Raw genomic sequence first — 14,012 nt, 5'->3', positions numbered from 1 at the left:
GCTCAACAACATCATAGAAGAAAAATATTACTCCTAGTATCAAAATTAAGAAGAAGTCATTCTGAAAAATTTGTCACGTGTTAACTTGCAATCAGTAGGCTACATTAATGTTGTCCAGGTGACACAGAGTCTAAGTACCATTATACTTATGGCTACTTTCAGCTACCACAAAGCATCACATTTTATGAGCTTATCTCTTAACTGGAGTAAAGTTAAAAAATAAAGTTAAAATGTAAATAAGTTAAGTACCAGTATTTCTAAATTCTACAAACATTACTTGGTGTGTCTACATTGTATTTATGCTAACAGATAGATATCTGTGATTGTAGGTAGCATTACTAGTAGTTGTTTGCTAATTGAGGCTGCTGGCTAGCTGGATAACAGTTTGTTCAGTTTAAAGTGTGGTTTTGGGTTTTTGTCCTGTTATTTCCTGTTTTATTTCCTGTTTTTTCTTTGTTCAGTGTCAGTTCATCATTTGTACATTGTCTCTATGTCAAGTGTCTCAGCCTTTGTGTCCTGTGTTCCCTCCACTGTGTTTTGGATTACTTCTTTGTTTCATTTGGACCTTGCCTGCATTGTTGGACTCTGTTGTTTGCTCCCCTTGGACTGGTTTGCCTTTGTTGGACTGCGTTCCTACTATTTTTTGGTTAATGCCTGCCTCTCCATGCTGGAAGCCTTTTGTCTTTATTAAATGGTTTAAGCTGCACCTGTTATGCTTGTGAGTCTGCCTTTGGGTCCTACTCCTGCCTTCCTGGTTCTCCGGGTTGACTAACAATACAACAAAGTGAGACTACTGAAACTGCTGAACTGAAACAACGGCAATGTGGCAACAAGTGACAATTAAATCAGGGCTGCCAACTCTCACGCATTGACCATGAGACTCTTCTCACACTGTGAAAAACAAATTTATAACTGATAACGTTGTGGCACAAATCAACTCCGCCCAGCTGATGCATAATCAAGTGGATCCAGTCTTGTGCTGTGAGTCACAGACAGTTTGTGACTAGAGTGGTAACGTTACTGGTAGAGTTAAATTTAAGACAATGAGATGGTACCTATACAATGTTTTTTTATTTTTATATTTTTTTAAAAGGGAGTAAAAAAGGAATCTATTTTGAGTTACAGTGAGAAGGTATAGTCATAATGTACTCCTCATAAAAAAAGAGTACTAGACTCATTCACAGTGATCTTGATAAAACTATTGACAGTGTGTGTTCTTTTCATATTTTGATACATTTCTTATATGTTGTAATTAAAGTTACAAATGGAACATTATGCAAGGTACAAGGCACATTTATTTATAATTTCACAACATAGTGTTGTGAAATGAGATTTAAGTTGCAGTTCCCTTTATGCTATTCACAGAAACAGAGTGTTACGGACAGAACTGGCCGGAGACACAAGGAAGGGTATGATATAGTTTATTGTAGCACAAAGAGCGTAGATAGATAATGAAGGGAAGTATACTGTCCTTTGAATGGAGATGGCAGAACTCTGGAGTAGAGTGGCGGAGCACAGAGGAGTTGGTCCACACGGGCCAGGAGACTGGAGCGACAAACACGGAAGACGAGAGACACACGGGACCAGGAGCTGGAGTGGATAACTCACGGAGGACTGGAGACACACGGGGACTGCAGCTGGAGTGACACACACGGAGGACAGGAGCACGAAGGAGCCGGAGAAGAGGTACTGGTGGCTGGTAGTAGAGTCGGTTCAGGAAAAGTGAGTCCAAGGCGTTTAGAACTAGCGTTCTATCCTTTGTCATTAACGAGACCGGACACAGACTGTGGTGAGGAGCTGGGTTATATAGGGGAGTGGAATGCTAATTGGCTGCAGGTGTGCACGAGGTGACAGGTGCTTAGCATTAGTATTCAGGAGAGGGAGTGCGATGTGAAGGGGAGCCTGGAGTGCGAAGTGAAGGGGAGCCTGGTGTGTCTGTGACACAGAGGTTAAATACAAAGAATTATATACAGTAGATGATGAATAATAAGTCATAGAGATAAAACAATTTTACATGGTGGAGTGCTGAGGATGAATTAAGGAGTCTCACAGTCTCAGGGAAGAAGCTGCTCTGGAGTCTGGTGGTACGGCAGCAGATACTTCTGTATCTCTTGCCAGATGGATGTCACGGATACGCCAGGCTCCACCATGTACTAATCATCCACACCTGCTCCCTATCACACTCCTGCTCCCCATTAGCTCCCAATCACAGCCTGCACAAAAACCCAGTGCTCACCTCAGTCAGTGTCCGACCTCATTTGTAACTAGGACTCCCCATGCTACTCGGCATTACGCCAATCACCTTTCCCAGCGATCTCCCTCTCCAGCGATCTCCCTCTCCAGCAATCAATCCCCTTCTCCAGTGATCTCCCTCTCCAGTGCTCTCTCTCCAGCGCTCTCCCTCTCCAGCGATCTCCACACCCGCGAGTCTTCCCTCCTACAGATTTCCCTATCTCCATACCTGCACACCTGTACTATCTGGCTGTAATCCAATAAAGAACTATCTGTCTCCATCTCGGTGTCCCCTGCCTGTCTGTCTGTAACAATGGAAGCAGGGTGAACAGGCTGTGGCTGGGGTGGGTACTGTTTTTCAGTATCCTGTGGGCTCTGCGCAGGCACCACACCTCACCAATATTACTAATACTCGGTAGATGGATACCGTTGATCTTCTGAGCAGTTTTAATCACCCGCTGCAGAGCCCTCCTGTCCTGGACCGTGCACATCCCATGACAGTTTGTGATGTTTCCAGTCAGGATGCTTTCTATTGCTCCTAAAAAGTAAAAATTAACAAGAACTTGGCACGGGAATTTTGCCTTTTTAAGTTTCCTTATGAAATACAGCCGTTTCTGAGCTTTCTTTACCAGGGTGGAGATGTGAGATAACCATGCCAGGTTCTCTGTGATGCTGATTCCCAGGAACCTGAAACTGTTCACCTGCTCCAAGTCAGTTCCCCTGATGTAGACAGGGGTGTGTGTCTTTGCCTCCTTTTTCCGAAAATCAACAATCAACTCCTTGGTTTAGCTGATGTTGAGCAGTAGGTCGTTTTCTGTGGACTACTCTGCAAGATTGTTGATTTCCTCCCGATATGAAGTGTCATCATTGTTTGAAATCCAGATGATAATGGTGGTGTCATCTTCAAACTTCACAACAGAGTTGTCTCCATGTCTGGGGTTGCAGTCATGGGTGTACAGCGTGAACAGGAGGGGGCTGAGCACACAGCCCTGAGGGGCTCCGGTGTTCAGCACTAGAGTGGAAGAGGTGTGATTGCCAAGGCAAACTGTCTGGGGTCTGTTTGTGAGGAAGCCCAATATCTAGTTGCAGAGTGTGGTACTCAAGCACAGAAAGCTACGTTTGTGGATATCCTCTGTGGATATGTTGGTTCTGAAAGCAAACTGGTGAGGGTCCAGGCTGGTTGGGGTGCTGGTCTTTATGCACTGGAGAACCAATTTCTCAAAGCACTTGAATGGGTGCCACAGGGCAATAGTCATTTAGACTAGATACCACAGACTTTTTAGGCACAGGGATGATGGTGACTGTCTTGAAGCAGGTCGGAACAATCTCCTTTGACAAGTGATATGTTAAAAATGTCAGTAATAACATCCACTAGCTGGTTGGCACATGTTTTTAGTACATGGCCAGGGGTGTTATCAGGCCCAGCAGCTTTACTCATATTCAATCTCAGCAGGATTCTTCTCACATCCGCTGTGGATACTGACAGTGGCTGGTCCATTGGAGGCACAATTGACTTTACAGCTGACTATTTAGGAGATCAAAATAAGCATAAAATGTGTATAGCTCATCTGGTAACGTGCCCTCACACATAATGAGGGCGCTCCTGCTTTTGTAGCCTGTGATATTTTTGATCGCCTGCTACAACACCTGTCACATATCTCTGGTATTGTTGGTGTTGAGGTCTCTCTCCAGTCTCTCCTGATGTCTCCGCTTTGCCTCCTCGATGCCAGCTTTCAGTCTTGCAGTGTTGTATGCTTCCTTATCCCCTGACTGAAAGACAGCTTTTTTGGCTATGGATAGAGCCCTCACCTCTCCATTCATCCAGGCTTTCTGATTGGGGAATGATTTTATTGTCTTTGTGATCACCACATAATCAAGACATTTGCTGATGAATGATGTCACTGATGCTGTATATTCCTCAAGATTGATGTGGTTCTCCTGGTTGGCAGCCTCTCTGTGCCAGTCTGTGCACTCAAAACAGTCTTGTAGAGCTGCTGTAGCTTCATCTGTCCACACTTTCAACTGTTCTTACTGATGGTTTGACCCTCTTTTATCAGCTGGGTGTAAGGTAGGAGAAGCAGGGAAATATGATGAGGACGGGAGAGAGCTTTGTAGCTGCCACAAATGTTCGTATAAACATGGTCCAGTGTATTTGTTCCCCTGATGGGGATGTGGACATGCTGGTGAAATTTAGGTAGACAGTTCTGAGGTCTGTTTGATTAAAATCACCAGCTACAATAAAAAAACCATCTGGTTGTTTTATCATGTGACTGCTGATCACCTCATACAGTTCCTTTAGTGCATTTTTTGAATTTGCATCTGGAGGAATGTAAACAGCAGCAACAAAAACACTGGTGAATTCTCTGGGCTGATAATATGGTCAAAATCTTAACAATTAAAATTCCACATCTGGTAAACATTGTCCATCCACTTTGACTGAGTTTGAGCACCAGGCATCATTGATGTAAACACAGAGACCGCCTCCTCTCGTCTTACCGGAGTCTTGTATTCTGTCAGCGTGGAACACGCTTCACCCATCAAGGGCAACCAGGTCTCAGTAAAGATGAGGGCACAGCAGTCTCTGATTTCCTGTTGCTGGGTTAGCCTGAGTCTTATTTTATCCATTTTATTTTCCTGCAACCTGACATTAGCCAGGAGTAGTCTGGGTAGTGGAATAGCCTTAGGCCCGACCTTGGTTAGCTTAGCTATTATCCCAGCTCTCTTCCCTCTCTTCCTGGTTCGATCATTCCACTTGTGGTGACATTTGGTCCGGCTGGTCTGGTTGTCTGGACGGGAGATTCCATGAGCAGTGATCGTCTCAAGGGCCGCTGCAATAAATTCAATCCCTGCACTTCCTTTTCCGATGTTGATAAGTGTATCTCTGTCATAAGTAGTAGGTGCTTCAGTAATAAACGCAAAAAATAGCAAATTAAAACAAAAATGTAGTGAAGTTTGAAGGATTCATCTGCATGCGCTGGTGTTGCCATAACAACTATCTGGTGATAGTGCTATAAATAATGTGCTGAGAATATGATAAAAGCATGTGCAAATGCAGAATACAAATGCAAACAGTATTCAAATCCCCCACACACACACACACACACACACACACACACACACTTTTACACAAATTCCATAAATCTCTGTCTCTGAAATTAACAATTTTTCCCAGATACCCTAGTTAGGTTTGGTCTCCTGATTTAGGCTATGATGTCTGGAGGTTGGCTAGTATGCTGATCAACCATAATTACTCATCATTGACCATGATTATTGACTTGGCTTTTCATCTATAAATGCTTTAAAATTGTGAATTTGGCTGCTGAACTCTATAAACAAAATTCCTGGGGGTGGAGGAGTGATGACCCCAACACCTGTGGTGGGTAATGTCACAGAAGCCCTACTCATAAAATGCACCAGCTTCACAGATTCCGAATCTCACTCCAAAGTAAATTGAAAAGTTGGCAGCCCTGGTTACAAAGCAATATCTATCTAAAGTTTGCTAACATTAGCTTAGCGTCCCACTTTCACTGAGTTTTTTCTAAGCCTGAATTCAGAATAGGGACTTTAAAGTACAGCTATTCTACTGTATGACAGTAGCATACATTTGACAACAAATCCACTGCAACAGAGAGACTATCTTAACCCAAAAGGAACCCTGTAAGTCATTATATTATTGTACCAACCTACACCATCAATATTTTTTTGTATATTATATTATCTTCAGACTTTGTCTGTGTCTAGCCCTTTTGTGCCTCTCATGTATTACCATTAAATTCAAGTCACAAAGCTAAGCATCCGATATTCCAAAAAATACCCTGCGATTTTTGAAAAACTCAGAAGGTCATTTAACAAAACTTACTGCCATTCTAAAAGGTATTTCCAAAATCCTCAAAGACTTCCAAACACGTGGATGGAAATATTACGTCTGCGATAAATAATGTTTTAACCAATTTCTCAAGTTGCAACTATGTTTCCTATCCAGGTATCCAAAATGACATATGTCCTTTCTTTTCTGTTTTTCAAAGATCGCCGGGTATATATTTTTTGGAAAATAAAAAAGCCATCAGGCTTGGTTGATATACTTCACATCTCATTCATATCCAAGATACTTTTGAATTATGACTGTGTGTGTGTGTGTGTGTGTGTCCCACATTAGTGCCAAGAGAAGAGTTTTCTCAGTGAGCCAAAACAGGTGGTGATACATGCTGTGTCTGTAGGAAGAACATGTCTGATCTTTGACTTTATCTCACTCAGCAGTTCCTCATATGTCAACAAAAAACAGCAAGAAACCCCTGCTGTCCCTTTAGTATATATTCAGAAGAAGATTATCATATTCCTTACTTTGCTGTAGGTTAACCCCCTCCTCTCTGAATCACACACACAGACTTGTATGTCTGTTTCCAATCATACTTGGGCTGGAATCCAGTGTGTGTGCGCGCGCGTGTGTGTTTGTGTGTGTGTGTGTGTGAGAAAGAGAGCGAGAGAGAGAGAGAGAGAGAGAGAGAGAGAGAGAGAGAAAAGAAAGAGATGTATTCCTACATGAGTGGCATTTAACTTTATGCCCTAACATTTCCATCACTGTATCACTATGAAATATATTCAAAAGACTACTGTTAAACTTTAAAATGTTGTTTAAAATGTTTTCTGATTTTTTTGTAATGAGACAGCCTAAAAACCTATAGTAAACTTAAAAGACAATTTAGGCTGCTGTGCGAACACATCATCAACAACAAAAGTCCCTAAATGTATATTATAAGATCATATAAGTGATTGGAATAATATAGGAATAGCCTACACTACATTGTAGATATTGCACAATCTTCTTTTCCTTTCGACTGTTCCCTTTCAGGGGTCGCCACAGCGAATCATGTGCCTCCATCTAACCCTGTCCTCTGCATCCTCTTCACTCACACCAATTATTGCACAATATAAAACATATTAAGTATGTCAGAACCGACTCTTTAGAAGCACAGGCACAACTAGAATATTGTAGGAATATTATAATGTGTAGTAGCATAATATTATAAGGATGCCCTAAGAGAGAAAAAATGTAAATGCCACTTTGTAAGGTAGTCAAACAGACCCTGTAAGAAAAAAAGGGACAAGATTTTAAGGTACAATAAGGCCACTACCACTGAAGAGGTCATATGCTTCCCATAGTAATATTATAGTGTTACAAAGTAGTGATTTTGACCTGTAGTGAATGCTGTAAACTTTCTCCAGCTGACTTGCCAACATGAGAGACTACATCAAGCTTTGTGATGATGCGTAAAGACTTTACCTGGATGAGTTACTTAAGAACTCCACTGAATAGCCAAAATAACTCCCCCGTGGTCCCGTGAAAACGACGCGTTTCTCCGTGTCCAAGTTAAAAGCAGCGCAAAGCTGGAGCACAACCACCACTACAGGTACAATCCACACGGTGTACTGACAACATTTTGCCATTGACCGGGTAGGTGAAAGTCCAGCAACGGTGCCCATCTCTTCTTTTGCGCGATTCTTCTTTCATTGAATAATTGAAGCGCAACACGCATCATCCGTGCTGTTCCTTATGCAGGACAGTTAGGGTCGTAAAGAAAGGCAAGACAGTCAGAGAGACTGAAGGAGGGAGGGGGGAATCATTGCAACCTCATTTGGGGTGGAGCTTTAAATATTACCAGGCAGTCTGCTCCCCAAAGAAAAAAAGACTGTTGCAATGTTGTAAAACACGACAAGACACAGAATCACAACAGCAAAACTTCAATCTTTTATTAGACTAATGTCAAATGAGGCAGAAAATTGAATATGGTACAGTCAGTACAAACATCATTAAGTATTACAAACACATGTAAAATCTAATAGGATTGCCATGTTTAATAAAAGGAGATGATAGAAAACATACTGAGAAAACCATGTATGCAAACTTGTATACTTGTATATCAATAAGCTACACTTAACTCGACAGTATTTGCACCACTACTTATTACTTATATTATTACATTGTATTATTTTACTGTATTATCATCATCAACCGGTAAACCCACTTGGTATCTCACACTTATTTTATATCCACCTGGTACTTAATTTATTTACTGACCTGTTTTTATAGTGTATTGTATTATATTTTTTTGCTAATACTTTCTCCTGTGTGCACTGACGTAAAGGCGAGCTGCTGTAACAAAGAGTTTCCCTTTGGGGATCAATAAAGTATTTCTGATTCTGATTGTATTACATAATAAGAAGTTTCCATTGGCATTTCATGGCAGACATTTTAACATGTCAGAGTAGGAAATGGAGAGGTGCAATTAATATCATTGACAATGGCTGCCAGTTCCAAGTGCTCTGGTATTGTGCATGATGATGGCTCACTGGAATGGCTTACTGAGACACTGAATAGAACTGATCCATCGTTCATGTTAATAGTTACACCTGTTACACTTTTTCTTACTACAAGTCAAAATGTGTGCTGTGAAAAAGTTTTTATTTCATCATCTGTGCAATGTAATGAAGTTTGATTTAAACCTGCAATAACTACAGGTATGGGTTTTTAGAGCTTTTTCTCTGTAAACAGCTGCAGAAAACAATGCTATGAAAGTGGTGAGAGTGAACCAAAACAGTAAAGTTGTGTGCCGGACAGCTAAACAATGAGCTGAAACTCACTATAAAGCTGAGGGGAGCTGCAGATTCAGGTGATAATTCTCTGTAGGTTAATCACTACGAGTAATGCCTCTCACATCATTTGATACGTTATCATAAAAATCTTGATTATAGCCGCTTTAAAGTAACAATCTGTGTCAAATTATACAATTAATCAAAATGATGATCAATAATCAGATGACTTGACTGACCCTTAACTTGACCAAATCAAAACAGACTTGCATTTTGACCATGACTAACACCAATGACTCATGACTTTACTTGAACTTAACCATTTTGACTTGAAATTACTTGGTGTCCTCCCCAAGCCCAAAGACAAAATCTTGTTATAAAAAAATTATGTTATAAAAGTGTGTAGCAACTTTTCAACTTCTCATTTTTCTGACAATGGATATATTTTGAAACAATCCGACAGCAGCCAGTCATGTTGCACAAGCAGGTGGAGATGGTGTATTTGGCAGTGCACACAAGAAGGCAGACAACAGATGATACCTCGGATTATCACATTTGTATGTAAAGACCATGTTATGGTCAAGATAAAATGGACGCTGACATTCAAAACATTCAGCTCAGAAATAAATTATTATAATTGTGTTACAAAAATTGGTTGGTTGATGTTGGTCTTTATGTGCTGGAGAACCAATTTCTCGAAGCACTTCATCAGAATGAGAGTGAGTGCCACAGGGCGGTAGTCGTTTAGACTAGATAATGCAGAATTTTTAGGTACAGGGATTCTTCTCACATCCACTGTGGATACTGACAGTGGCCGGTCAACTGGAAGCGGAATAGACTTGACAGCTTTATTTAGGAGATCAAAACAAGCATAAAATGGGTTTAGCTCATCTGGTAACGTGGCCTCACACATAATGGGGGCGCTCCTGCTTTTGTAGCCTGTGATATTTTTGATCGCCTGCCACATATCTTAGGCGTTGTTGGTGTTGAGGTCTCTCTCCAGTGTCTCCTGATGTCTTCACTTTGCCTCCTTAATGCCAGCTTTCAAAGAGTAGAGCCCTCACGTCTGAGTAGAGCCCTCACCTCTCCATTCATCCAAGCTTTCTGGTTGGGGAATGATTATATTGTCTTTGTGATCACCACATCATCAACACATTGCCTCTCCATTCATCCAAGCTTTCTGGTTGGGGAATGATTATGTTGTCTTTGTGATCACCACATCAACACATTTGCTGATGTATGATGTCACTGATGATGTTTATTCCTCAAGGTTGATGTGGTTCTCCTGGGTGGCGGCATCTCTGAACATGAGCCAGTCTGTGCACTCAAAACAGTCCTGTAGAGCTGCTGTGGCTTCATCTGTCCACACTTTAACTGTTCTTACTGATGGTTTGACCCTCTTTTATCAGCTGGGTGTAAGTAGGCAGGACAAGCAGGGAAATAAAGTCTGATTGACCAAAATGGGGGTAGGGAGAGCTTTGTAGCTGCCAGAAATGAGAGCAAATATAGAAACTCAAGTCTAGCATTTGTGTTGGTGCATTCTAGTGCTTGTGGGAAACTCTAGCATCTGTGAGTTGGTTCCTGAATGGAAACTGCAAATTTAACTTACTAAATTGCTACTTGCAAATTAAATTTAAACCCATTTTCATGGAAGATAAGAAAACATGCTAATTATTCTAAAAAAACATGGTACACTCTGGAACACATCATTGTTATTTAAAGTATATGCAATTTAAAGATGCATTTATCAATATTTTTATATTAACAATGGTTCAAATGACTATGTTTAATATGAAAGGTGTCACTCATAGTTACAAAACTACAGAGAATTATCACCCAACTCTGCAGTTCTCCTCAGCTCTCCGAAGTGTTTTAGTATCTTTTTGCTCATTGTTTTGGTTTTACGGCCTGCAACTTTACTGTTTTGTTTAACTCTCACCATTCTCATCAACCCCGTTCCCAGCAACTGCAGGCAGCTGTTCTCAGCAAAAAGCTTTGATAAACCCACTGTATATTACCTGCCCAACACCAGCTGACCAGGGTTACCAGGTCTGTGGTTTTCCCGCAGAATTAGGCTACTTTTGAAGTGTTGCCGTGGGTTGAATTTTTTGTCTGCTGGTTGGGTAGACCTATTTTGCATGCCACCATCTTCACCTCCAGCTCACGGTCTTCACACCCTCACTTCCGCATTCCACAAGCTTGGAGTCCCTCTTTCCCCAGACAAAACAGAAGGTCCCAGCACATCACTGGAATTGTGATTGCATTGTTTACATCCATGTAAACAATGCTTGCATCCCTGTGTGTGTGCACAAGATAAACAAAGACGGGGACCCTTTCATAGACAAAAAGCTCCATGGCAATATTAGAAGTCAAATACTCCACAGGAAACCTTTAAAGATGCACCAATCAATATTTTTACATTAACAATGGATGAAATTATTACTACTATATTTAATGTGAAAGATGCCACTCATAGGGACAAACCCACAGGGAATCATCACCCAACTCTGTAGTTCCCTTATGGAGTGTTTTTAGCGTCTTTCAGCTCATTGTTTTGGTTTTACCGCCCCCAACTTAAATGTTTTGGCTCCCTTTCACAGCTATCATCAACTTCCTTTCCAACAGCAGCAAGCAGCTGTTTTCAAGAAAAAAACTTAAAAAAACGGATATATCCACTACATTACCTGTCCAGCACCAAACAGCAAACAGACAATGTTAGCAACTAGCTGGTGAACGTACACATAGCACATAGCATTTAGCAGCTAAAGAGCCAGATATTTCCCTCAGGAGTTGGTGGAGACCAAAAACAGAGCTAAAAGAGAGTGAATATTGGACTTACGTTCATCAGTTGGACACAAACACAACTCCAAATCAATGCTAATGCTGTCTGTTGTAAATAGGCAGAGAGATAGGCTGTTAGCTAACAGTTCGCCATAACAACTTAATAAGTTGTATATACAGTATGTCAGTGTTGTGTTTACAGCTTGTTGTGCTGCACCCAAGTGTAAAAAAAAAATCAGGTTTAAAGATCCTCAACTAATGTTAACATTAAGACATTTTTGAGGTGGTGTTATAGGTTGGAATACTGACGGACCTGTGATCAAACTCCTATGTCAGCAAGCATCCACCCTGCTTAAGTGTCATTGAGCAACACGATCACTCACGACCAGCTCCAAGGTTGTTTTTGTGTTGCTAAGCATAACCTTTCCCTGACCTTCAATCTTCCTGAGTAGTGGGGGAAGAGGAAAAAGAATATCGTTACGGGAAGAAATAAAGATTAAAGATTTCCCCTCTTCTTTTCCACAGAGTTACTTATTCATTCATGGTGTTTCACATTTCCTACCTGTGTCTCTGCAATCTTTTTTCTATATCAGTGCAAGTGTATGATCTATGTAGACTATCAAAGAGAACTTTTCATTCTGTTGAAAATCTTTGTATACACAGAAGTATGAAGTTGAACTAGAAACATATGCATTTGCAAACATACAGCAGTGAAAGTTCTAAGGGTGAGGAATGTGACCATGCAGTGGTTGAAACTCCATAGCTCTCCCAGAGTCCTCGCACAAGTTTATCTATCATCCGCCTCGTCAACACAACACTACTTGTTTATGGACCTGAGCTAAAACAGCACTTAGCCCTGTGTAACCTACACACCTATTCCCCAGAGTAGCCACGAGGAAAACTCACACCGCAAACAAGCAGAGCAGAACAAGGCCAGTGGAGAAGAAACAGGCATCTGAGATGTTCTCGCCTAGATAAAGGCACCTCATGGAGAAAAAGACAAGTAACAATGCATTATATTCATATTGGAGCAGGGCCCAGAGCCCTTCCACTGTGAATAAACCTTTCAATATTAACCTTTTAGTGGCATAGCAACTCTTCTATAAATAAACAGAATGTACTACTATAAACAGTTACTGTTGGATTTCTATCAACAGGGGAGACTTGTTTGTGGTTCCCCTTGTCCCGATCTTTCAGTGTGTATTCCCACAGGTGGCCTGAAAAATATTCCACTGAGAAGTGTCAACAGTAATCTGCAGTAATATATGGTTTCTCTGTCAATCTCAGTCACTGGCACATTTTCACTGCAGAAAGAATGAAACCCAAGAATAAAATGTTTTTCTTAAGAAGGATGGAGTATGCCCAGAAAGGAAATGCAACATACTGTAAATCCTTCATTATTCTGCTTTTGATAAGTACCACCAAGGAAATTTAAAAGCCTAAACTGCTGTTATCAACAGACAACCATGCCTACATCCACCTGACGGCAGGCTTCCTGTAAGTTAAAAGAACTATTAATTGTGGTAAATATCTTCGTATTGGGTTTTATTAAAATGTTCCAGAGAAAGAAAATGTATTCTCCACTTCATTGGTAAAAACAGCTGTAAATCAGAGGCCATGTAAGTTGTAAACTACTTAATAACCAGATGTTGTTTCATAAGAGAATCACAAAAAAACCTTTGCTACTTAAACAGATCTTGAATCAGGGGCAAAGAGGATTCTAATCCAAGTCAGGCCAGTATTACAGTCCCTGTGTCACTGTGGAGACTTCATTTAGCAGGAATGGTGCAGAATGAGGTTTAATCCAATAATACTTTGTGGAGACTTTGACAGTCATGCAACAGTATATTCTCATCCGCAACAGGACAGACCCCAGGCACACTTTCGCTCCAACCTTTATTCCTGCCTCCAAACCATTGACTCCAGCTATTGCATTAAAGTTAGTGATTTCCTTGAAATGCACCTTTTCAAGGACTGTTCCCTCATTGCAGAAGTTTGTCTCATTCATCACCTGAAGTCACGAGAGACAAAATCATTGGTACAAAGTTATTCACCTTGTTTACTCAAAAATGTCTATGCAGTTCACCATTCACCATCATTGAATAAGAATGTTTCAATCTGTGTTGAAAAAATGAGGTTCAAAATGTATGTTTGACCTTCGAAAATAGCCGTTAATAATAACAATCTCAAGATCTGTTTAGTAGTTCTTCTGAAGTTTCCAATCATATCACATGATCTTCATCAGTGGATGGAGTTCACCAGCTTTCATGGAATTGTAGATGTTTTCGTAGATAGATGAACTTTGACACTAAACATATATGTCGACATTGACGCAAAGTCCTTAAAGTGCTCTGAGAAAGTTGAAATTTTAACATACAATTCCGTGACGACATCAGCATTTTGGCATTGTC

General features: G+C 40.8%; 1 protein-coding gene across 6 annotated transcripts in view; it reads right to left on the bottom strand.

Moving 5' to 3' along the window:
• LOC122888504 (integrin alpha-5-like) overlaps window positions 1-7,830 on the bottom strand; it is a 113,240-nt gene extending 105,410 nt beyond the window's left edge. For 3 of the 6 annotated variants that reach the window (XM_044223037.1, XM_044223053.1, XM_044223064.1), the window contains exon 1: window positions 7,514-7,829. In XM_044223037.1, coding sequence (XP_044078972.1) covers window positions 7,514-7,713 — 200 coding nt within the window. In that variant the 5' untranslated portion in view covers window positions 7,714-7,829. Of the gene's footprint in view, window positions 1-7,513 lie in introns of all 6 variants that reach the window. The other 3 variants (XM_044223073.1, XM_044223081.1, XM_044223044.1) reach the window with 2 other exon arrangements.
• Window positions 7,831-14,012: the final 6,182 nt, after the last annotated feature.

The sequence above is a fragment of the Siniperca chuatsi genome, linkage group LG2 (genome assembly GCF_020085105.1).
Source record: "Siniperca chuatsi isolate FFG_IHB_CAS linkage group LG2, ASM2008510v1, whole genome shotgun sequence".
Classification (NCBI taxonomy): domain Eukaryota; kingdom Metazoa; phylum Chordata; class Actinopteri; order Centrarchiformes; family Sinipercidae; genus Siniperca; species Siniperca chuatsi.
This window is presented reverse-complemented; position numbering and strand designations above follow the sequence as displayed.